Source organism: Oncorhynchus mykiss, chromosome 7 (genome assembly GCF_013265735.2).
Source record: "Oncorhynchus mykiss isolate Arlee chromosome 7, USDA_OmykA_1.1, whole genome shotgun sequence".
Lineage (NCBI taxonomy): Eukaryota > Metazoa > Chordata > Actinopteri > Salmoniformes > Salmonidae > Oncorhynchus > Oncorhynchus mykiss.
In genome coordinates this window covers 10,774,450-10,800,598 of record NC_048571.1, presented here as the reverse complement: position 1 = coordinate 10,800,598, position 26,149 = coordinate 10,774,450, and the positions used below count along the sequence as shown (strand labels likewise).

At 43.5% G+C, this 26,149-nt stretch overlaps 1 protein-coding gene across 4 annotated transcripts; it reads left to right on the top strand.

Annotated features, from left to right (window-relative positions):
* The first annotated feature begins 1,812 nt into the window (after window positions 1-1,812).
* On the top strand, window positions 1,813-10,591 carry LOC110527187. Of its 4 annotated transcripts, none has more exons than XM_036982522.1 (9): window positions 1,813-1,963; window positions 2,070-2,299; window positions 2,808-2,928; window positions 5,342-5,472; window positions 5,875-5,973; window positions 8,469-8,620; window positions 9,531-9,594; window positions 9,723-9,785; window positions 9,916-10,591. In XM_036982522.1, the coding sequence occupies exons 2-9, from the start codon at window positions 2,090-2,092 to the stop codon at window positions 10,246-10,248; spliced, it is 1,173 nt and encodes a 390-aa protein (XP_036838417.1). In that variant the 5' UTR covers window positions 1,813-1,963; window positions 2,070-2,089; the 3' UTR covers window positions 10,249-10,591. The 4 variants fall into 4 exon arrangements, with proteins under 4 accessions (XP_036838417.1, XP_021464000.2, XP_036838418.1 ...); XM_036982523.1 differs by having other exon boundaries at window positions 1,961-1,977; XM_021608325.2 differs by having other exon boundaries at window positions 1,849-2,299.
* Window positions 10,592-26,149: the final 15,558 nt, after the last annotated feature.

The following is a 26,149-nucleotide window of genomic DNA, read 5'->3' as shown; positions in this document are numbered from 1 at the left end:
GTCGGACAGTTTAAAAACAGAAGTATTTATGACTCAGCATTCACTCTCATCTTCCATTCCTGGAGCTCTCTAGAGCATGTGCCTCAGCCTCAGCCTGGCCGGACGGACGGCATGAAGAGCAGGTTTAAACTTAGCTGTCAGTTCTGCTTGGCTATACAGAACTTTCGGAAAGTATTCAGACCCCTTGACTTTGTCCACATTTTATTACGTTACAGCCTTATTCTAAAATGGATGAAATAAAAAACAATTGTCATCAATCTACACCAAATACCCCATAATGACAAAGTGAAAATAGGTTTTTAGAAATGTTAGCAAATGTAGAAAATATGTATTACTTATTTACATAGGTATTAAGACCCTTTGCTGTGAGACTTGAAATTAATCTCAGATGCATCCTGTTTCTATGGATCATCCTTGACCGTGCATGTCAGAGCATGTTTTGTCATTATGGGATATTGTGTGTAGATGGATGAGGGAAAAAAACAATTGAATCCATTTTAGAATAACACTGTAACGTAACAAAATGTAGAAAAAGTCAAGCAGTCTGAATACTTTCAGAATGCACTATATGTTCCCTTACGGCTTGTGTTTCGGTGGAATCACGCGTGTTCTCAGATCAAAAACATGTATTTTTTTTAGCTCATTAACATAGTATGAAATGCACTTTTTATTTAGAATTGTAATAAAAGGTCTCCTCATAGTGTTTGATAATGCTGCTTCAGGTCATAAGCAGATTGTGGCTGTCTGCTACTGATAGTGTCTGAGCACTAAGTCCAGGTACACATCACTGTCCCATTGTTGTGGCACAGGGCTCTGATGTGGACAAGGAGGAGAGGGCAGATCTGGCTTCAAAGGACAACTCCTGTAGAAACTGTTGACACTGCATTATGCTATTTTGATACCCGAGCAGACAAGGTGAAAAATATGTTGATGTTGTTGAGCAAGGCACTTACCTCTAATTTGCTCCAGGGGCGCAATACTACTATGGCTGACCCTGTAAAACAACACATATCACTGTCTGCACCGGTGTATGTGACAATAAAACATTATTTATTTGATTTCTTTCACTCCCTGAGCACTAGTTGATGACGTGGACGTGGAATAAGGCAGCCCCCCCACACCTCTATAATGACAATACTGATGATTCCTCAATGCAGGTGCAACCTCTTGTCTCCCTCTACTGGTCATACACTACTAGTACATGTTCTCATCTGCAGCTGGCCAATTTGATCTTTGCTGTTTTCCCCTCTGGATGTCTCCCTGCTCCGACCATTTTTAGAGGTGCCAAGAGCCTTGGCATTTACAGTCAGCTGTTTAGGGAGGATTTAGCCTCACTGGAAGGTAGAATTTCAAGCAATGCAGTTTACCATCCATTATATTTTATGCTTACTGTATTTATATTATACATGATGTATGTTGACTGTGTAAATTCCTCTGTCTGTATTCTGTCTGTATATTTGTCTATTGCTGGGCATGAGTAAATGTACTTGGTTTATAAGTACCTTCTGATTCTGAAATTATGGTGAAATGTACGTCAAGTGAAGCATCCAATATCCTGTTAGTCTCCTCTCACTGCTTTCTGACCTGCCCTATGGCCTCCCTGAGCTTTGAGGGTGAAAACAGAAATCACACACCTACTGTATCTCTGTCTGAGATATCATCTACTGTAGGAATGTTTTTCATGTACAGTAGGCTATAAAAAAAATATAGATATTTTTAAATCCTGCAACATAATTTAATATCTCAATATTGTCAGATCAGACTTCCCGCCCTCACCTACTGTTAACCAATCATGTCAATGCAGAGCTATACGGAGCCCCCCCACATTGTTAGAAGATTGAAGAGGCGCACAGCGATGCGGTACAGAACTCAATTCAGCCTCTGCCCCGCTATTGCGTCTCAGACAATATTTTCGGATCAAGCATAAATTGGCTCTTTAGCCACGGCCTCGCGAGCGTTACAGGTGCGCGCCAACAGGTGATTTTGATTCGATTGTCACATAACGCCTCTAATCTTTTTATTTTTTATGAACGGTTTAGTCAAAATATGTTGCAATTTGTCTAGTTTAGGTTTCAACGCAACAAGAAAAATGGATCTCTCAAAGAATTCCGTTGCAAACAGGAGAAACAGAAATGCAACCAAAGGGAAAAAAGCTACTCACAAGTCAAATGTTTCACCGGCAATCAGTAGACTCATTCAAGACCCTTCAAATCATATTCCATTGGGACGACAACTTCAGAGGACGCCGCCAACGTCAGAGTTGAAAATAACTCGGCCTTTGAGCTTTGAAACACATGTGGTAGGCCGAATCTCGTTCACCACACTTCTGCCTAGGTGCACTGGGGTTTTACAGTGCCTTCAGAAAGTATTCACCCCTAGACTCTTCCTACATTTTGTTGTTACAGCCGCAATTTTGTCCCTGGCATATGTAGAACAATCCAGGAGTGGAAAGCTCACCCAGAAAGACTCACAGGTGTAATTGATGCAAAAGGTGATTCTAACGTATTGACTCTGGGTTTTAATAATTATCTAATCAAGATATATATTAGTGTTTTATTTGTTGTAAATTCTAGCATTTGTAAAAAATGTCTTTCACTTTGTCAGAGTATTTTGTGTCTGGTTGACAAAAAATGCCAATTAAATACATTTTAATCCAACTTTTTATCACAAACTGTAAAATCAAGGGGTGTGAATACTTTATGAATGCACTGTAGTTTGTATGCCAACTTGAGCCAATTATTGTGGAGGGTAGGCCTAGCTGACAACTAATACATTTCTATCTGTTACCATTTTGTCTTTACATCCAGATTGAAACCACCCCTGGGCAAGAGCCCTTGTCTCCCACGTTAAATATGACCATGGACCTTTACACAATCGAGCCTGCAGAAACTGAAACATGCCGACGGTCTCGCATCACTTCAAGCACACGTGGGTGTTTCCTATATTGTTCACAATCCTATAGCTGTATATTTGCACCAATATGTGGTTTGGTATGTTTGAGGTGACAAACATAAACACACACAGGGGTGTCAAAATCTGAGGGGCCACAAAGTAGGGTGGTCTGGAGGGGGCTAGGCCCCATCTGCATGTGAGAGAATTTAGCCTGAATTGCTTTTTCCTGGAATTTAGAGCCATAATCATTATGCTTAATTTTATGTGCAAAAATGTATATTTTTCTGCATATGTAACCATACCTCTTAAGCTGTCTATTCTCCTGACTTGTGGTTCTTTTTTTCCTAATATCTGGGTAGAAGATTGAAATGAATGTCTTATTCAGTTCATTTAGTAATTGCTTGCTTTCCTAAAGTCTACCAACCTTGCCAGCAGGCATGCCAAATATTTCTGTAGTTGTCACATGTGCCGAATACAACGCGTTTAGACTACAGTGAAATGCTGAGATGGTTAAACAAGCTAGCTACTCTAACTTGATTAGTAGCCTGAAATGGCTTTTTGGTAGCTAGTTATGAGGTTGGGAGATAGGTTCTCAATCTGGGCTAGCCAAAATCAACTTCATAAAATTGCTAGGTGGCTTAAAGTATTTCAAAGAAACGACAACTATATATACAGTTGTCTGAAGTTTACATACACTTATGTTGGAGTCATTGAAATTTGTTTTTCAACCACTCCACACATTTCTTGTTAACAAACTATAGTTTTGGCAAGTCGGTTAGGACATCTACTTTGTGCATGACACAAATAATTTCTCCAACAATTGTTTACAGACAGATTATTTCACTTCTTCACTGTATCACAATTCCAGTGGGTCAGATGTTTACATACGCTAAGTTGACTGTGCCTTTTAAAGAGCTTGGAAAATTCCAGAAAATGTTATGGCTTTAGAAGCTTCTGGTAGGCTAATTGACATAATTTGAGTTAAATGGAGGTGTACCTGTGGATGTATTTCAAGGCCTACCTTCAAACTCGGTGCCTCTTTGCTTGAAATCATGGGAAAATCAAAAGAAATCAGCCAAGACTTCAGAAAATTGTAGACCTCCAAGTTTGGTTCATCCTTGGGAGCAATTTCCAAATGCCTGAAGGTATCACATTCATCTGTACAAACAATAGTATGCAAGTGTTAACACCATGGGACCACGCAGCCTTCCTACTGCGAAAAGTGCAAATCAATCCCAGAACAACAGCAAAGGACCTAGTGAAGATGCTGGAGGAAACGGGTACAAAAGTATCTATATCCACAGTAAAACGAGTCCTATATAGACATAACCTGAAAGGCCGCTCAGCAAGGAAGATGCCACTGCTCCAAAAGCCAGACTATGGTTTGCAACAGCATATGGGGACAAAGATTGTGCTTTTGGAGAAATGTAATCTGGTCTGATGAAACAAAAATAGTACTGTTAGGCCATAACCACCATCGCTATGTTTGGAGGAAAAAGGGAGGCTTGCAAGCCGAAGAACACCATCCCAACCATGACGCACGGGAGTGGCAGCATCATGTTGTGGGGGTGCTTTGCTGCAGGGGGGACTGGTGCACTTCACAAAATAGATGGCTTCATGAGGAATGAAAATGATGTGGATATATTGAAGCAAAATCTCAAGACATCAGTCAGGTAGTTAAAGCTTGGTTGCAATTGGGTCTTCCAAATGGACAATGATCCCAAGCATACTTCCAAAGTTGTGGCAAAATGGCTGAAGGACAACAAAGTCAAGGTATTGGAGTGGCCATCACAAAGCCCTTACCTCAATCCTATAGAAGTGTGTGGGCAGAACTGAAAAATGTGTGTGCGAGCAAGGAGGCCTACAAACCTGACTCAAACCTGACCAGCTCTGTCAGGAGGAATGTGCTACAATTCTCCCAATTTATTGTGGAAGGCTACCCAAAATGTTTGACCCAAGTGAAACAATTTACAGGCAATACTACCAAATACTAATTGAGTGTATGTAAACTTCTGACCCACTGGGAAAGTGATGAAATAAATCAAAGCTGAAATAAATCATTCTACGATTATTCTGACATTTCACAATCTTAAAATAAAGTGGTGATCCTAACTGACCTAAAACAGGGAATTTTTACCTGGATTAAATGTCAGTAATTGTGAAAAACTGAGTTTACAAACAACTTAGTCAAATACATTTAAACTTCCGACTTCAACTATATATATTAATTAACAGGACCGATCTGAGGGGGCACGTGCCCCTGTGTCCTCTGAACACATTTCATTAAAGTTCCAATTCTTATCTATTTTAATGTAGTCCTATGTCACATGATCCTACTGTAGGTCTATAAATCTGAATGTTTAATGCTTTGGTTTATGATGGTGCAGAAGCTTGTAATGAAAAAAATATTCAGTATGATCCACCAAATGTTATCAATGTACATGTTCAGTCTGTTCAGGCAGTGTGCTGGAAGAGGACCCCTACTCATTGATAAGAGGCATGCAGGGCTATGAGGTTACCCCAGCAGACCTTGTATTCCTGAAGAGAGCCAGGCAGGAGAGGCAGATCAACGCCTTACAGGTGAAATCCATATATCTGATGGTGAAAACACCCACTTGATTATTTTAATGACTGATGCTCATGGTACCTCAAATTACGCAGCCATTTTGTGCTGCTTTGGTCAGACATTTAAAGCTATTGTCAATATTCCCTCAATCACCTGGGGTGTGTTCTTTATTCGCAGACATAGCAAAACTTTTTTGCAGCAAAATGTTTTGCCACAAATTTCAGGCAGGTTTTGTTCCGTTTGCGTTTTCTCCAGTTTGGTTCAGTTTGCAACTAAAAATGTTTTGCAATGAAAACGAGTGTTTCTGTTGGACAAATTCAGGTAGGTTTGATTCCTAGTGAATACACCCCATTAGGGTCTACTTGGTACAGTTGAATGAGGTTATGTTCAAGGCTGTCATTGTGTTTCCTATGTAGAGAGAGCTGGATGAGTTACTGAGGCAGCGGAGGAACCAGATGCTGGCCAGGGATCTGTCCTTGGCCTCCAGAGAGAAGATCCAAACTGACCTTGATGAGGTGAGGCCACATGTTACTGTACAGTACTGTAGCTACTAGGGATGTGACAAATGTACAATTGTTCTTAACTTTTAAACTCCTGTTATGTTTATACGCTAATAAAACTCAGATATGGTCCTTCGTATGATCCTGTGTGTGTGTGTATATGTATATATATATATATATTAGGGGGAGGCTTATATATATACTGCTCAAAAAAATAAAGGGAACACTTAAACAACACAATGTAACTCCAAGTCAATCACACTTCTGTGAAATCAAACTGTCCACTTAGGAAGCAACACTGATTAACAATAAATTGCACATGCTGTTGTGCAAATGGAATAGACAACAGGTGGAAATTATAGGCAATTAGCAAGACACCCCCAATAAAGGAGTGGTTCTGCAGGTGGTGACCACAGACCACTTCTCAGTTCCTATGCTTCCTGGCTGATGTTTTGGTTACTTTTGAATGCTGGCGGTCCTTTCACTCTAGTGGTAGCATGAGACGGAGTCTACAACCCACACAAGTGGCTCAGGTAGTGCAGCTCATCAGGATGGCACATCAATACGCGCTGTGGCAAGAAGGTTTGCAGTGTCTGTCAGTGTAGTGTCCAGAGCATGGAGGCGCTACCAGGAGACAGGCCAGTACATCAGGAGACGTGGAGGAGGCCGTAGGAGGGCAACAACCCAGCTGCAGGACCGCTACCTCCGCCTTTGTACAAGGAGGAGCAGGAGGAACACTGCCAGAGCCCTGCAAAATGACCTCCAGCAGGCCACATGTGCATGTGTCTGCTCAAACGTCAGAAACAGACTCCATGAGGGTGGTATGAGGGCCCGACTTCCACAGGTGGGGGTTGTGCGTACAGCCCAACACCGTGCAGGACGTTTGGCAATTGCCTGAGAACACCAAGACTGGCAAATTCACCTCTGGCGCACTGTGCTCTTCACAGATGAAAGCAGGTTCACACTGAGCACATATGACAGACGTGACAGAGTCTGGAGACGCCGTGGAGCACGTTCTGCTGCCTGCAACATCCTCCAGCATGACCGGTTTGGCGGTGGGTCAGTCATGGTGTGGGGTGGCATTTCTTTGGGGGGCCGCACACCTACATGTGCTCGCCAGAGGTAGCCTTACTGCCATTAGGTACTGAGATGAGATCCTCAGGCCCCTTGTGAGACCATATGCTGGTGCGGTTGGCCCTGGGTTCCTCCTAATGCAAGACAATGCTAGACCTCATGTGGCTGAAGTGTGTCAGCAGTTCCTGCAAGAGGAAGGCATTGATGCTATGGACTGGCCCGCCTGTTCCCCAGACCTGAATCCAATTGAGCACATCTGGGACATCATGTCTTGCTCCATCCACCAACGCCACGTTGCACCACAGACTGTCCAGGAGTTGGCGGATGCTTTAGTCCAGGTCTGGGAGGAGATCCCTCAGGAGACCATCCGCCACCTCATCAGGAGCATGCCCAGGCGTTGTAGGGAGGTCATACAGGCACGTGGAGGCCACACACACTACTGAGCCTCATTTTGACTTCTTTTAAGGACATTACATCAAAGTTGGATCAGCCTGTAGTGTGGTTTTCCACTTTAATTTTGAGTGTGACTCCAAATCCAGACCTCCATGGGTTGATAAATTTGATTTTGTTTGAATGTGCTGACAAATTTGTTGTCAGCACATTCAACTATGTAAAGAAAAAAAGTATTTAATAAGAATATTTCATTCATTCAGATCTAGGATGTTATTTTAGTGTTCCCTTTATTTTTTTGAGAAGTGTGTATATTTGTGTGTGTGAGCCGTGTCTATTTTCTAGGCAGGACTGAGGTATACTGAACTGCATTGCCCCCTAGTGGTCATACCAATGTTTTTTTGAAAACATTAATAATATATATATATATATATATATATATTAATAAAAAACTCAGTCCTGCCTAGCTAATAGACGCAGCTCAATTTACTGCTGTCTCCCACCCACTCAGCAACAATGATAGTTAATGCCGTTTTAGGTTCTTTGCTGTGTCCCTCCATGTTTTCAGGACTTTGCTACTGTCGCTTCCCACTCTGCCATTTCTCCAACTGTTAAATATGATGACGTGCGGGGTGCTTTTATATCCGTGACTAATCATTTGAAAGATGCATATCCCCTCCAAATAACGTTACAGCATTGTTGCGTTAGGTATGTTTGTATTTTTCCCTTGATGATGATGATGATGATGATGGGGATCTGTTAGTTGTAGTTTTGTGATAACTACACTGACTGTTATTCAGTTAGGGATTTTCTCCTTTAAACGTTCACACCGCTACTAGATACTGTCCTATGCTGAATGTCATGTTGCCAACCTTTGAAGTTATGACCTTGAGTTAACACTGCCTCTTAAATGATAAGATATAGCACAGTAAAGTTATCTATATAAATGTTTATGTATTCATAATTTTCACATACTCATATTCGTAATGTTTGTGGATATGTCGACGCTTTCTCTGAAAATTGTTCTGTTGGACATCACATTTCAGATCCTGTCCTGTGAGCAGACTGTTCAAATGGGGCAAGTGTTCCTCTCGAGGAAGCTGAGCTCAACGGAGGTAGAGGCCCAGCAAGCTGTAGAGGAGGAACAAGCTGAGATCACTGTGCTAGAGGACAGAGTGGCCAGAGCCCTGGAGCTCAGGTAGCTAGCTATCTCACTTCATGTTACTGCAGTGGCCAGAGCCCTGGAGCTCAGGTAGCTAGCTATCTCACTTCATGTTACTGCAGTGGCCAGAGCCCTGGAGCTCAGGTAGCTAGCTATCTCACTTCATGTTACTGCAGTGGCCAGAGCCATGGAGCTCAGGTAGCTAGCTATCTCACTTCATGTTACTGCAGTGGCCAGAGCCCTGGAGCTCAGGTAGCTAGCTATCTCACTTCATGTTACTGCAGTGGCCAGAGCCCTGGAGCTCAGGTAGCTAGCTATCTCACTTCATGTTACTGCAGTGGCCAGAGCCATGGAGCTCAGGTAGCTAGCTATCTCACTTCATGTTACTGCAGTGGCCAGAGCCCTGGAGCTCAGGTAGCTAGCTATCTCACTTCATGTTACTGCAGTGGCCAGAGCCATGGAGCTCAGGTAGCTAGCTATCTCACTTCATGTTACTGCAGTGGCCAGAGCCCTGGAGCTCAGGTAGCTAGCTATCTCACTTCATGTTACTGCAGTGGCCAGAGCCCTGGAGCTCAGGTAGCTAGCTATCTCACTTCATGTTACTGCAGTGGCCAGAGCCATGGAGCTCAGGTAGCTAGCTATCTCACTTCATGTTACTGCAGTGGCCAGAGCTATGGAGCTCAGGTAGCTAGCTATCTCACTTCATGTTACTGTAGTGGCCAGGATCATATTTATTAGGCACCAAATGGAAGAACATTTACTGGAAAAGGGGCAGGAAAACATGCAGGGACTTACAATAAGAAGCATTCGTTTTTGTTCTGATGCAAAACGTTTTGCTACAGTGTGCCTTAATGAATATGACCCATGGAAGACATGGCCAGTGTGCAGTTTGTTCATGTTTACAGAAACAGGAGTTCTGGCTTAATATTATTGTTTCTAATTTCAGAGAGAGAGGGGAGCAAAGACAACAGGAGATTGAGAATCGGAACAGAACCATCCTCACGAAAAAGGTGCTCTTTGTTCAACACTTGTCACCATGTAGTTTTAAGTTATACGATGAATTACCAACAGTACTGTACGGTAATGGGCCAGTTCTTTCTGGACATGTATAACTGTTGAACACTGCTTCATCTCTAAGGCAAACATCAAGCATCTGATGAAGGAACTATCAGAGCTCAAATCCCAGCTGGCTGGGGGAGAGGTAAGTCTGTGTAATAAGCTCCGTGACTGACCTTGTGGTGTCTGGGGTGTTGGGAATTTTCAGTCACATTGAAAAATATTTGTACTTCCTCAAAAGAGATTCCATGAGCCAGTTCCTTGTAACTTCACAGGAGTCTTTGCTAGCCATTCAAGGCAAGATGGACACTTTGAAAGACACAGAAAAAGAGGAAGACACAGGTCCCCAGGAGGCATTGCAAGTCGCCCCAAGCCAAGCAAAAGCTCCCAAGAAGGCACCCAAGACAAAAAGGAATGGTGGAGAAACAATTACCCAACAGGCTTCTCATGTCCGAATTAAAGCTGAAAATACACCTACCATAGTTGGAGAGCCACATATGGCCAGTGGTCTCAGACGATCTACGAGAATAGCTACCAAGAAGAGCTGCGTTGAGAATAAGCCTGTTTTAAGGAAAACTCGCCCTGTCAAAGCAAGCATTTCACTTTGAGAATTTTTTTTCTCCACTTTTCCTGAAACTTTTGAGTTTTAAGGAGTTGTTTTCCACTGCTTGTTTGGTACTGTGGTTAGGTTTCCATCCAGTTGACAACAGATTTTAATGCAGATATTCAAGTCACAGAAACATTATATGCATTTTTCCCACCAGACGTGCTTTCGTCAAACTGACTTTGTAGCGGATAAAATGTTGTGTGTGACAGTACACACTTTTGTACTTAAGTTTTCATGTACAGAATAAAATAAAACAGACGTTTTAATGTGTTTCCATAGCATTTTCAATTCTATGGATGATTTTGTCACACAAACTGCAATAAATAGCATACTTGCCCAACCTGGTTTTTAGCCCATTCTCTATAGACTACTGTGTGCTGCTAAAGTGGAAAGGGTAGGTTATACACTGAGTGTACAAAACATTAAGAAGCTCTTCCCATGACAAGACTGACCAGGTGAAACCTATGATTCCTTATTGATGTCTCTTGTTAAATCCACTTCAATCAGTGTAGATGAAGGGGAGGAGACCGGTTAAAGAAGGATTTTTAAGCCTTGAGACATGAATTGTATATATGGGACATTAAAGAGAGGAATGGACAAGACAAATGAACAGGGTACGGTAGTAAGGGGCCAGGCGCACCGGTTTGTGTCAAGAACTGCAACGCTGCTAGGTTTTTCCATGCTCAACAGTTTCGCATGTGTATCAAGAATGGTCCACCAGCCAATTTGACACAACTGTGGGAAGCATTGGAGTCAACATGGGCCGGCATCCCTGTGGAATGCTTTCAACACCTTGTAGAGTCCATGCCCCGACGAATTGAGGTTGTTCTGAGGGCAAAAGTTGGTGCAACTCAATATTAGAAAATTGTTCTTAATGTTTGGTATACTCAGTGTACAATGAGATATGGATGAAGGCAGCCAATCACTGTTCATGTCACCTGCATCATTCAAATGATGGCCTAACCTCAATATTTTTGCATGAAGCTTAACACTGGCGTGCATTTAAACAAGTTATTGAATCAACAACAAAGCAGCCACCCCGCCTGCATTTTGGTGAAAAACTGAGGGAAGGGTCTGGAGAAATGTCACCACTCAAATTCATAGACTGAGCTATGGATGCCAGCAGTGGCCATCCATGATATCAACATTATAGTTTAAACCATGTTTTGAAGCTGTAGTGTTGTTTTTTTGACTGATACTTTGAGTAAAACAAGCTCATATTTGGGGTTCTGATGGGGTATGACAGAGCATTAGTAAATGTTATTCTTCAAGATGTAATGGGTACTCAGTATATCATTAATTTAGAAGTCCAAAAATGGATGTAGCAACAAAAAAATCAAGATTCTCAGTTGGTTTGGCTCAGTGTACAGATTGATCTACTTGTACCTTTGATCAGATTGTCGTGGAAATTTCCTCTATTTACCAAATCATGGGAGCAAACCACACACAAGTCAGAGTTAGTTATCAAAGTCCATCTTTAATTATATGAGCTCTATCACAACCCTGTGACTCTCAGATTGATTCAGTGTCTCCCAGTGAATCCTCTGAGAGCCCCTTCCACATTGTGAATGAGGTCCTTTATAGTAAAGACACACACACAGGATAAGACAGCATAGACATTATTCATCGTTCAGCTTTGTCTCCTTTCCCAAACCCCAGAACCATAAACCAATCCTCCAAATCAACAGGCATATATCAAATTGTCATTTAGATACAACCCACTCTAAATACAAACTCCTGGACAAACTCACGGAGAGGAGGGTGAGGCTATAGGTTAAGATAGAAACAACATAAGAGGGAGCATATAATGATTCCAGACACTGCAACCTTCCTTTCCCCACTATGGGAAAGGTAGAGAGTGAAAGATATGTTTACACATGATGACACTTTGACCTCTCCCCTCTCAGCGGCCCAGGCAACTTAGTTTTGACATAGAACAGATAACTGCAACCTCACCACAGAATTACACAAAAATACCATTCTGATGAGAATTAACTTAAACATATTTGATGAATATAAAACATCTTACATATGTTACCAACAAATTCTGAATCTTCCCTAACAAGATATATTGCTGAATAGACATACTGTTATTACTGGAATAAAATCTTCTAGAAATGGATTTCTCTTACACCAGTGTTTTCAGATATAGAATAATAGAGCCCTCTTGTGGACACTTTGGAATCTGACAATGCAGGATCTGTTAGTGTAATTGGTGTGTATAGTTGTGAACTCTAGAATTTCTACAGTGCAGGCCAGGGATATTTCTGCTGATGCATGTCTTTCTGTGAGCCAAGTTGGCGACAGTCTAGTCAAGCCCTGGACGAGTTTTAATATGAAGGAAACTGATGTTCTGCTACATAACCTGAGTCATAACCTTGGCCTATTGGCGAGACCAGTGTTCAGATTATCCTCAGTGACCCTGTAGCTAATGTGCATCTTATATACATTTTCTCATTTTGACGTCACTCTTAAGAAGCTTGAGAACACACAGATGCTCTCACTCACTCTCACTCATCTGGTGTACAGCAGCTCGGCCCAGTGGAGAGGGAACAGTAGGAAATGGGTGGTGAACAGCAGAATTACCCAGAACTCACAGTTATTCTTGGCTACCAGACAAGGGAGCTGAAACGAGGAACATGAGGGCTGCCATATTGTTAACATATCACAATCAACCCTTCTGTGTCTTTTAGAAGAGAGTGGAGGAACCCGTCCCAAATTTCTGTCCACTTTATTTCAGTTGGAGCAGAGAGAATTGGCACATTTCTTTAGACATGTAGATTTAGAAATTGTTGAAATGCTGTCGACGTTTCCCAGACTTGCCCTGACAGTTTCATGCCACACTGCAATATTCCAGTCAATCATCTGAAAGAACAATTTTCTTATTCTTTATCCGGCGTGAAGATTCACCGTCTTTCTCACTCCTCTGCTATCTGTGTTGTGCCACATTGACATGCGTTTTCATTAAACTGCACAGTGAGTCATTTACTCAGTGAGATTAAATAGAATTTAAATGATAATTTTGTGTAAGCATGCATTTTTCCCATGCAGAATTGTTCTGTAGTGCAGATTTGATTGAATTCAGCCCTGGGTTCCCTCAGTACATACAGTATCTGTTGAAGTTGGTCAGGCGCCTCCACGGACTGATGTGGTGTATTTCTAGTACTGTAGATCACCTAGTCCTTTCTGTTTGGCTCTACTGTTGCAGTGTGAAAGGAGACCGATTACCGGTATGTGGCCTTGTATTCAAAGTAGTGCTGGCTGTACAGTTTGCTCTGGGTGGATTGACTTGTAGTTCCCTCTTCAGAAGAACTTGACGGGGTGAACACAGATGCCCTATTCATCATCCAGCAGGCCTGTTCTCTGCAGTCCCTAGTCTAGACAAGAACCAACATGCCACCCTCTGTCTTTGTGCTCTGTGCCAGCAGATCAATGTCAAATCAAATCAAATCATCAAATCACATTTTATTTGTCACATACACATGGTTAGCAGATGTTAATGCGAGTGTAGCGAAATGCTTGTGCTTCTAGTTCCGACAATGCAGTAATAACAAGTAATCTAACTAACAATTCCAAAACTACTGTCTTATACACAGTGTAAGGGGATAAAGAATATGTACATAAGGATATATGAATGAGTGATGGTACAGAGCAGCATAGGCAGGTTACAGTAGATGGTATCGAGTACAGTATATACATGAGGTGAGTATGTAAACAAAGTGGCATAGTTAAAGTGGCTAGTGATACATGTATTACATAAGGATGCAGTCGATGATATAGAGTACAGTATATACGTATGCATATGAGATGAATAATGTAGGGTAAGTAACATTATATAAGGTAGCATTGTTTAAAGTTGCTAGTGATATATTTACGAGAGGGACAGGTTGCAGCTTTGACAGGAACCAGGCTTATATCTTTACTGTTTGGTCGTCGTCCTGGCGAGTGACGCAAACGAGTCCCTGCTGCTAGCATACTTATTTCTGCTACAGTACCTTTTTGTTTATTTCTAAATCTGAATCTGTTGCAGATGACATCATGGTAATGGTGGATGGTTGTTTGCAACCGGTGGTCACATCTGTCAATCAGGCCAGATTTAATCAAGGACTGCTGTGTATAAACATAGTAGGCTGATACAGGCAGTCAGGCAAACTTTTGCTCGTTACTCTCCCAACCATATCCATTCCTCCCCCTTACACTGTAATGCTAATTAGCATAGTCATTTGACACACTGTTGCACAGTGTCTGCTGAAGTGGTATTGTTCAGGGGTGACAGTGCAATGTGCGATCTGACTCTGCAGGGTTCAATCAGCGTCTCTCAAACTCTGCCTGTTAGTTTAACTTTCCTCCTCTGGCTCCAGACCCCCAGTGTTTCATATGACATCTTTACTAGACAGCTGCGCTGCCCAGTCGGCTTGTCCTGAAGTCGTCTGTCTCAACGAGCCTTTTGTAGAGGCCAGGGTAAGTGATCTATTACCCTCGGTCTGTGAGCCCTGAGCTGAGCTAACTCAACTCTCTGACCTTTTGGAAGGGATTGGTGGATCTATGTCCATGAATCCACTCCCCTGTTCTCTGTCTATGCCCAGATGAAGGACCATGGGACCAGGCCTCTCTGACCAGATGATTGCTCTGATGAAGGACCATGGGACCAGGCCTCTGACCAGATGATTGCCCAGATGAAGGACCATGGGACCAGGCCTCTCTGACCAGATGATTGCCCAGATGAAGGGCCATGGGACCAGGCCTCTCTGACCAGATGATTGCCCAGATGAAGGACCATGGGACCAGGCCTCTCTGACCAGATGATTGCCCAGATGAAGGACCATGGGACCAGGCCTCTCTGACCAGATGATTACCCAGATGAAGGACCATGGGACCAGGCCTCTGACCAGATGATTGCTCTGATGAAGGACCATGGGACCAGGCCTCTCTGACCAGATGATTGCTCTGATGAAGGACCATGGGACCAGGCCTCTCTGACCAGATGATTGCCCAGATGAAGGACCATGGGACCAGGCCTCTCTGACCAGATGATTGCCCAGATGAAGGACCATGGGACCAGGCCTCTCTGACCAGATGATTGCCCAGATGAAGGACCATGGGACCAGGCCTCTCTGACCAGATGATTGCCCAGATGAAGGACCATGGGACCAGGCCTCTCTGACCAGATGATTGCCCAGATGAAGGACCATGGGACCAGGCCTCTCTGACCAGATGATTGCTCTGTAAAGAGTCAAGGTTATAAAAAGATGATTGTGAAACTGCAGGACAGCAAGCGCATGAGTCCATGGTCTGAATATGCAGGGGTATATGTACTGTAGTCTGTTTGGATCAGAAACTCTATCTCCAGGCACTCACTAGCTTGTTTTGGGCTGTTCAGCTAGGTTCTGCTGCGGCACATTTCATTAACCTGAGGTAGTCCGTGCCTGATTCCACATATTCAAACCCTTTGGTACAAGGAGACGCTAATCTGGAGTGAAATGAATGCTGCTGTTCAAAACAGTTTAATACTTCCCTGAAATGTTTCGTATGGCTTTTTTATTTTTTATTTAAGTACTTTGAAATATTTTGACCAATATTTGCTAATGCAGGGCCAGCCATTGTTCGGAAGCTTTCTGGGTATGAGTGCTTCACCTCAAATATGTCAAGTCAAAGAACCAGATCGTGTTTATACACCGAGTCCAAGCAGACAGGGGAGATCCCAGGCCAAGAAGCTGTGGGCAGAGAATTATCCCCAAATTGCTCATGTCTTTCTCTCTGCGGTCGGTGGAAACTTTCTCTGGGTTTAAACACTTTTAAATGACCACTTTACCTGTTGTTTCTGCCACAGGAAAACAGAACACCTCTGTCTCCAACCGTGCAGTACTTTATTCTGCGTCTCTTTTTGGATGTGTTTTCAGTGAAATTATATCGATACTAAAAGAGAAATATACGTCTAGAAACAAACCGCATCCATATTGATATCTGTTTTTCTAAAATCTATTTTGTCTGCCCGTCGCCCTCTACACTTCATGTGGACTCTGTAATCTCTGGTTCTACCACAAGGAGGCGGTGTGGGACATGTCTGACATCTGTGTAAACCATGGGCCTATCATAGAGGTTAGTCAGGACAACCCAGAATGCGACGGAATGGAAGACACACACAGACACAGTCATCTAATTTCCATCGCTTAGCACTCTGCCAAAGTCATCTGTCGTCTCTAGTAATGTTGTTCTGTTTAGTTTGGACAGTCCCTTACTGCCAAGTAAAACCCTATAATCGTATATTACAGACAGAATGAGCCCGGCTAACAGTATGTGAATCAGTGGCACATGTAACAGTAGTCGTGCCAAGTCTAACTGGGCAGCAGGAGCCGGTGCACTGTGAACACATCCAACCTCTCTGTGGGACCAGAGTGTGAAACCAGCCACTCAAGTCCCCGGCCAACACCGATAAACCACCGATAAACCATCAGTGTTTCGCTCTAGACAATTCTCCCTTTTGTTGTTCCACAGCATTAAACAGTAATAATGACTATAGTTTATATACTAGATTGATTTATCAAGGATGGTGGCCAAATTGGACATCTATATATTGCTATATTAAATGTTCACTCGCAATAGGCCGAGATATTAAGACCTCTTCACTTGTCTTTGTGCTGGTGCAAGTAGGCCTATGGACCGACCAAGAAGTAAACATCTGTTTTTCATCAAAGTTTTTCTTTTTTACATCAATTTGGTATCTTTTTCAATTATAAAGTAATTTGTATTTTGATTATAGAATGTTGAATGATTTGCAGGAAATGCTCAATATTGTTTCAATTTACAGCTGAATGTGATATATGCATTAATGTAATTCACATTATCATTAAGAATAAAGGACTGTTCAATCAGATTAGACAAATCATTCACATAATCAATCAAGTTATAAAAAATATGCCCAGAATATCTACCTCCCCTCCCTGCTCCAAATATCCTCCAAATACACCCTCCTCTCCACAGCTCTTTTGGATAACACAGACATCTGCATGTTGAGAGAGTTTGATGAACGCTTCAACTCACTGATTGAGCGATTGCAGCGGTATTAGAATGAGCAGTTAGTCTTCCAACTAGCAGTTGTTTGTAGAACTAGTTGGATGAAAGAGCAGTTAGTCTTCCAACTGGCAGTTGTTTGTAGAACTAGTTGGATGAAAGAGCAGTTAGTCTTCCAACTAGCAGTTGTTTGTAGAACTAGTTGGATGAAAGAGCAGTTAGTCTTCCAACTGGCAGTTGTTTGTAGAACTAGTTGGATGAAAGAGCAGTTAGTCTTCCAACTAGCAGTTGTTTGTAGAACTAGTTGGATGAAAGAGCAGTTAGTCTTCCAACTAGCAGTTGTTTGTAGAACTAGTTGGATGAAAGAGCAGCAGTGTCATTGGTTTCTGTGGCACCATTACAGCCAATGGAGATGGACACCGTTCCTGTTCTTAATGTATGTTCTCAACATACCCTTTCTCCTATTTTGATCAGTGTTTGAGGAGAGAACACTGTGGCTTATCCTACATCTGTGTGCAGCAGAAAGCACCCAGCAAAGCTCTGAAGTCATTTGTTTTGCTACTCTGTGTGGAATGGCCTCGGGAAGAGAGGGGTGGTTGGGTTTGGGGGGGGGGGGGGGGGGGGTAGAAGCGGTAGCAAAACAAGCATGGCAGCGGCTCCGCTAAGTGTTGGCTGTGATGCTGAAGAGGAGCGTGGAAATAAAACATACCAGACTAAACATTTGCACACTGTCTGCATGCCAGCTTGGTTTCCGACATGGATGGATGGAGGCTGGGAGGTTTAAGGGATGACATTCACTGCCAATAATACCCCCACCCCCTGTTACGTATACATTGTACATTCTATTAGAGTGAAAATAAACTCACATAAGGCCATTTTACTTTCATCATTAGAAATGAAAGTAGAGTGAAGGGTATGTTCAGACAAGCATTGGGTTTGAGGTATGAATAGTCCTGAGTCCCCTTTCAACCCCCCTCTTTCTCTCTCTCTCTCTCTCTCACACACAGCGACCCCCTCACCCCCCCCTGCGGCCTCCAGCCCACAGCATCAGGTTTGGGCTCTGGCGTTGTAGAGGTTTGTTTTAGAATACCAAAGCCGTGAGCACCTCAGACAGTGCACACGCCTCTCAACTCCACAAATATGTCAGAAGCATATTAGACAAATATTCCCTCCAACTGCAGTGCCAGTGTACACACCCCAGAGTTCCTCCCATCTATCAACTCATGCTGAAGTGTTACTCTGGAGGCAGGAGATTTACGGTGATCAAAGTGTCCTTTTGGCTGACCCGTTAGCTAGAGGCTATAGAAAGGAGAGACCAGAGCAAGGCTACACTGACTGTGCTGTCCCAACAGCTTATCACATGCAATAGTGATTACTGCATTTCTGCTGGATGCTATGCTACCTCGCGTTTACTAACGTGTAGACCAGGGGTGCCCAACCAGTCGATCGCCATCTACTGGTCGATCATGGAATGCTTGCCAGTCGATCGTGAGATGATTATACATCTACTTAAATTCAGCCACACATCAACGCCTATAATCTCTTTCTGTTTTAACGTTCAACAGTCCTCCATTCACAGCAATGTCTGAGAAGTCAGGTGATTTACATCAAATATGACCAGTCCCTGCCCACTAATTGACGTATGCCTAGTTAGCGTGGTCAGATGTCGTCCGCCAACTCCAAGTCGAGGTCATGGTGATACCAGGCAGGTAGCTAGCTAGCTAACTTTGTAGCCAGATTAGTTCTTAAGTTGTGTGGTTGACAGCAGCAATAATGAGTGGAGGGAAGGATTAAAAAAAACTGAAAACATAACATTTCCACAAGGAAAGGAGGATTCTTTTTTTCGTCATGTCAAACTCAAAATGTGTGTGCCTCGTCTGCCATAATAGCATCGCTATCCCAACGAAAGGTAACACAGAACAACATTTTAAAACCACACACAAAACCCAGGAAAGAGATTTTTCAGCAAAGACTGAATTACTAAGAAGAAAGGTACAAGAACTAAAAAATCAACTGGCAGCGCATCAGTCACAAGGCCTGTGACCTAAGGGACGCGGCAACCATAGCATCTTATTGTGTGAGTCGCGTTCTTGCTAAGCATAAAACGTTTTTCAAAGATGGAAAGATGATCAAGGAAGCATTTATTGAGGCTGCAGACTCGCTGTTTGAGGATTTTAAGAATAAGACTGAAATTATGGCTGCCATCAATGACAGTCAGTTGTCTAAAAATATGGTGACAAGAAGATGTGAGGGAATAGTAGAGAACCTTGAGCATCAACTGAAGAAGGATATGGACAGCTGCGAGTGTTATTCCCTCCAGTTTGACCAGTCGACAGATATGGTAGATGTGGCACAGTTATACCTTTTCATCAGATTCGGTGAGCGAGTTCATTAGAACATGCGTTGAAGATGTCGTTCCCATAGCAACGATTAAAACATTCCCAAACCAGAAACCGTGGATTGATGGCAGCATTCGCGTGAAACTGAAAGCGCGAACCACTGCTTTTAATCAGGGCAAGGTGACCGGAAACATGACGAATACAAACATTGTAGCTATTTCCTCCGCAAGGCAATCAAACAAGCTAAGCGTCAGTATAGAGACAAAGTAGAATCTCAATTCAACGGCTCAGACACAAGAGGTATGTGGCAGGGTCTACAGTCAATCACGGATTACAAAAAGAAAACCAGCCCCGTCACGGACCAGGATGTCTTGCTCCCAGGCAGACTAAATCACTTTTTTGCCCGCTTTGAGGACAATACAGTGCCACTGACACGGCTCGCAACCAAAACATGCGGACTCTCCTTCACTGCAGCCGACGTGAGGAAAACATTTAGACGTGTTAACCCTCGCAAGGCTGCAGGCCCAGACGGCATCCCCAGCCGCGCCTTCAGAGCATGCGCAGACCAGCTGGCTGGTGTGTTTACGGACATATTCAATCAATCCCTATCCCAGTCTGTTGTTCCCACATGCTTCAAGAGGGCCACCATTGTTCCTGTTCCCAAGAAAGCTAAGGTAACTGAGCTAAACGACTACCGCCCCGTAGCACTCACTTCCGTCATCATGAAGTGCTTTGAGAGACTAGTCAAGGACCATATCACCTCCACCCTACCTGACACCCTAGACCCACTCCAATTTGCTTACCGCCCAAATAGGTCCACAGACGATGCAATCTCAACCACACTGCACACTGCCCTAACCCATCTGGACAAGAGGAATACCTATGTGAGAATGCTGTTCATCGACTACAGCTCGGCATTTAACACCATAGTGCCCTCCAAGCTCGTCATCAAGCTCGAGACCCTGGGTCTCGACCTCGCCCTGTGCAACTGGGTACTGGACTTCCTGACGGGCCGCCCCCAGGTGGTGAGGGTAGGCAACAACATCTCCACCCCGCTGATCCTCAACACTGGGGCCCCACAAGGGTGCGTTCTGAGCCCTCTCCTGTACTCCCTGTTCACCCACGACTGTGTGGCCACGCACACCTCCAACTCAATCATCAAGTTTGCGGACGACACAACAGTGGTCGGCTTGATTACCAACAACGACGAGACGTCCTACAGGGAGGAGGTGAGGGCCCTCGGAGTGTGGTGTCAGGAAAATAACCTCACACTCAACGTCAACAAAACTAACGAGATGATTGTGGACTTCAGGAAACAGCAGAGGGAAAACCCCCCTATCCACATCGATGGAACAGTAGTGGAGAAGGTAGTAAGTTTTAAGTTCCTCGGCGTACACATCACAGACAAACTGAATTGGTCCACCCACACAGACAGCATCGTGAAGAAGGCGCAGCAGCGCCTCTTCAACCTCAGGAGGCTGAAGAAATTTGGCTTGTCACCAAAAGCACTCACAAACTTCTACAGATGCACAATCGAGAGCATCCTGTCAGGCTGTATCACCGCCTGGTACGGCAACTGCTCTGCCCACAACCGCAAGGCTCTCCAGAGGGTAATGAGGTCTGCACAACGCAGGCAAACTACCTGCCCTCCAGGACACCTACACCACCCGATGTCACAGGAAGGCCATAAAGATCATCAAGGACAACAACCACCCGAGCCACTGCCTGTTCACCCCGCTATCATCCAGAAGGCGAGGTCAGCACAGGTGCATCAAAGCTGGGACCGAGAGACTGAAAAACAGCTTCTATCTCAAGGCCATCAGACTGTTAAACAGCCACCACTAACATTGAGTGGCTGCTGCCAACACACTGACTCAACTCCAGCCACTTTAATAATGGGAATTGATGGGAAATTATGTAAAATATATCACTAGCCACTTTAAACAATGCTACCTAATATAATGTTTACATACCCTACATTATTCATCTCATATGTATACGTATATACTGTACTCTATATCATCTACTGCATCTTTATGTAATACATGTATCACTAGCCACTTTAACTATGCCACTTTGTTTACATACTCATCTCATATGTATATACTGTACTCAATACCATCTACTGTATCTTGCCTATGCCGCTCTGTACCATCACTCATTCATATATCTTTATGTACATATTCTTTATCCCCTTACACTTGTGTCTATAAGGTAGTAGTTTTGGAATTGTTAGCTAGATTACTTGTTGGTTATTACTGCATTGTCGGAACTAGAAGCACAAGCATTTCGCTACACTCGCATTAACATCTGCTAACCATGTGTATGTGACAAATAACATTTGATTTGATTTGATTTGAATGGTATTTGACAACATGAAAGGACATCCAAGGGGCGAAGATATTTTTCAAGCTTTTAGGGAGTTTGCTAACAAATTCCAACTGCCCTTTTGTAAGCTTGTCTACATTACTACCGATGGGGCACCCGATATGGTAGGCCACATTAGTGGGTTTGTTGCATTGTGCCAACGAGATGATTCTTTCGCCGTCTTTCTTTGTTATCACTGCGTAATTCATCAGGAAGCTTTGTGCAGGAAGATGTTAAACATGAAAGAAGTGATAGATGTTGCGATGAAGATTGTGTCTTCTATTCGAAGCGGAGGCTTTTTCACGCTCACTTAGAAGAGGCTGAAGCGGGGCACACAGACCTGCTGCTGCACACGGATATGCGGTGGCTGAGCCGAGGTACATTTTTAGGTTGATTCAGTGAGTTGTCTGAAATCAAGGAGTTTCTCAAGGTCTCCAAACATGCAGAATATGCACAGCTAGAGGACACACAGTGGCTCCTGGATTTATCTTTTCTCACTGACCTAACTTACATGCTTATTGAATTGAATGTAGAGCTGCAAAGAAAAGGCAAACATGTAATGGACATGATCAGCTCTGTGAACACTTATATGATCAGCTCTGTGAACACTTATATGATCAGCTCTGTGAACACTTATATGATCAGCTCTGTGAACACTTATATGCAAACCACAACTGTTCACAAGAAATCTGCAACGTAAGGACCTGCATTTCTTTCAACACATGCATTCAGAACTTGAACACCAGGGCAAGGATACAGCACAGCTTTAGAGTCCAGAACATCTTATCTGAGTTTTGCAGTCGTTTCATTGACTTTGCATCACTTGAGCCTATTGCCACTTCCGTTTGGCACAGACATAAATGTGGAAGTCATTGCCTCCAAAATGGGATCACTTGTTCAGTTGGACACAACTATAGCAGAAACAGAAATTCTCACCCATCAAAATGACATTCAGCTGAAATCCAGGGCAACCACTGAGATGAAGGAAGAGTTCTGGGAGCTACTGCTGGAGGAGAAGTATCCCAATATAAGAAGATGTGCTCTCAACATATCAGTCCTTTTTGGATCAACCTACCTCTGTGAGTCTGCATTTTCTCACATGAAGATAAAGTCCAAGTCCAGATCTACTATGACTGATGACCACCTTCTGTCCTGCATGAGACCTGCAACAAGCTGCTACAGCCCTGACTATGACAAACTACTTGCCTCCACCCAATGCCAAAAGTCACACTAAGGTCGGAAATGAAATTAGTTTCACTTATTTGTGGAAAACATGTTATTGGTCCACATATTTGCATATCAAATAGGTACAGTGCCTTGCGAAAGTATTTGGCCCCCTTGAACTTTGCGACCTTTTGCCACATTTCAGGCTTCAAACATAAAGATATAAAACTGTATTTTTTTGTGAAGAATCAACAACAAGTGGGACACAATCATGAAGTGGAACGACATTTATTGGATATTTCTAACTTTTTTAACAAATCAAAAACTGAAAAATTGGGCATGCAAAATTATTCAGCCCCTTTACTTTCAGTGCAGCAAACTCTCTCCAGAAGTTCAGTGAGGATCTCTGAATGATCCAATGTTGACCTAAATGACTAATGATGATAAATACAATCCACCTGTGTGTAATCAAGTCTCCGTATAAATGCACCTGCACTGTGATAGTCTCAGAGGTCCGTCAAAAGCGCAGAGAGCATCATGAAGAACAAGGAACACACCAGGCAGGTCCGAGATACTGTTGTGAAGAAGTTTAAAGCCGGATTTGGATACAAAAAGATTTCCCAAGCTTTAAACATCCCAAGGAGCACTGTGCAAGCGATACTATTGAAATGGAAGGAGTATCAGACCACTGCAAATCTACCAAGACCTGGCCGTCCCTCTAAACTTTCAGCTCATACAAGGAGAAGACTGATCAGAGATGCAGCCAAGAGGCCCATGATCACTCTGGATGAACTGCAGAGATCTACAGCTGAGGTGGGAGACTCTGTCCATAGGACAACAATCAGTTGTATATTGCACAAATCTGGCCTTTATGGAAGAGTGGCAAGAAGAAAGCCATTTCTTAAAGATATCCATAAAAAGTGTTGTTTAAAGTTTGCCACAATCCACCTGGGAGGCACACCAAACATGTGGAAGAAGGTGCTCTGGTCAGATGAAACCAAAATTGAACTTTTTAGCAACAATGCAAAACGTTATGTTTGGCGTAAAAGCAACACAGCTGAACACACCATCCCCACTGTCAAACATGGTGGTGGCAGCATCATGGTTTGGGCCTGCTTTTCTTCAGCAGGGACAGGGAAGATGGTTAAAATTGATGGGGAGATGGATGGAGCCAAATACAGGACCATTCTGGAAGAAAACCTGATGGAGACTGCAAAAGACCTGAGACTGGGACGGAGATTTGTCTTCCAACAAGACAATGATCCAAAACATAAAGCAAAATCTACAATGGAATGGTTCAAAAATAAACATATCCAGGTGTTAGAATGGCCAAGTCAAAGTCCAGACCTGAATCCAATCGAGAATCTGTGGAAAGAACTGAAAACTGCTGTTCACAAATGCTCTCCATCCAACCTCACTGAGCTCGAGCTGTTTTGCAAGGAGGAATGGGAAAAAAATTCAGTCTCTCGATGTGCAAAACTGATAGAGACATACCCCAAGCGACTTACAGCTGTAATCGCAGCAAAATTTGGCGCTACAAAGTATTAACTTAAGGGGGCTGAATAATTTTGCACGCCCAATTTTTCAGTTTTTGATTTGTTAAAAAAGTTTGAAATATCCAATAAATGTCGTTCCACTTCATGATTGTGTCCCACTTGTTGTTGATTCTTCACAAAAAAATACAGTTTTATATCTTTATGTTTGAAGCCTGAAATGTGGCAAAAGGTCGCAAAGTTCAAGGGGGCCGAATACTTTCGCAAGGCACTGTATCATAGCAACAGGTCCATACTCAGTGGTGTGTTGCGTTCCATACATTTTGTTGGTTGGTTTAGGTTTAGAGACTGGTAGATTTCATCACGCTGGCAAATGAAAAAGTAGATCTGACGTCAAAGAAGGTTGGGCACACCTGGTGTAGACTGACTGGGCACACCTGGTGTAGACTGACTGGGCACACCTGGTGTAGACTGACTGGACACACCTGGTGTAGACTGACTGGGCACACCTGGTGTAGACTGACTGGGCACACCTGGTGTAGACTGACTGGGCACACCTGGTGTAGACTGACTGGGCACACCTGGTGCAGACTGACTGGGCACACCTACTGGAGACTGACTGCCCAGCATGCTCTTTGTGCTACTGCTACTGGCAGGTGTCAAAATCTAGCTGATTGATGGAGTGGCAATCTGACAATCATTTAATCCCATGGCCAACGTCCTAAGAACTTGGGTTCCAGTGAAGTCCTGGATGGACTGATGGCTCTCTCCTGGATGGACTGATGGCTCTCTCCTGGATGGACTGATGGCTCTCTCCTGGATGGACTGATGGCTCTCTCCTGGATGGACTGATGGCTCTCTCCTGGATGGACTGATGGGTCTCTCCTGGGTGGGCTGATGGCTCTCTCCTGGGTGGGCTGATGGCTCTCTCCTGGATGGACTGATGGCTCTCTCCTGGATAGACTGATGGATGGATTGATGGATGGATTGATGGATGGATGTTGACCACCAGCAGTTTGAGAAGGCTGTCTGTTGCTGCTGAGCATCTTTGTCTCAACAAAGCGCTGGGGTTTATTTATGGACAAGGCAGGTCATGGATTCTCCCATCCCTTTTTGCCATGTTAAAGGTTGTGTGACTGATTTACAGACATAGAAAGGTCTCCTCTGGCCTATGGGGCCTTAGCATGTCTCCCTTTATAGAGATATGCCTCTACACACGCAAAACACAGCCCCTGTCAAAGTCCGACGCTGAATCAATATGTCTGAAAACGCCATAAAATCCATAGTTTTGTCTTGTTTTGTCACTGTGACCCTTGTCCTGCCAGGCCGTTTCCTGACACACATTCCTACAAGCTTGTAAATATGTCTTTCTCCGGTTCGCTGGAAGTTCATTCACTGGAAGTTTATACTCTTTTGACCTCTGGGAGCACACTTACCAGCTAGCTCACTGCTCTGACCTCACCATAATATATTTAAGCAATAAGGCCCGAAGAGGTGTGCTATATGGCCAATATACCCCGGCACGACA

What these genes read in the sequence shown, in the direction of transcription:
- LOC110527187 (XM_021608325.2), top strand. Translation starts at nt 2,027, where the DNA reads ATGAACGGTTTAGTCAAAATATGTTGCAATTTGTCTAGTTTAGGTTTC. An exon ending in TCCAAACTGACCTTGATGAG is followed by an intron (nt 5,974 to 8,468) that starts GTGAGGCCACAT and finishes ATCACATTTCAG; the next exon opens with ATCCTGTCCTGTGAGCAGAC. An exon ending in CCCAGCTGGCTGGGGGAGAG is followed by an intron (nt 9,786 to 9,915) that starts GTAAGTCTGTGT and finishes GTAACTTCACAG; the next exon opens with GAGTCTTTGCTAGCCATTCA.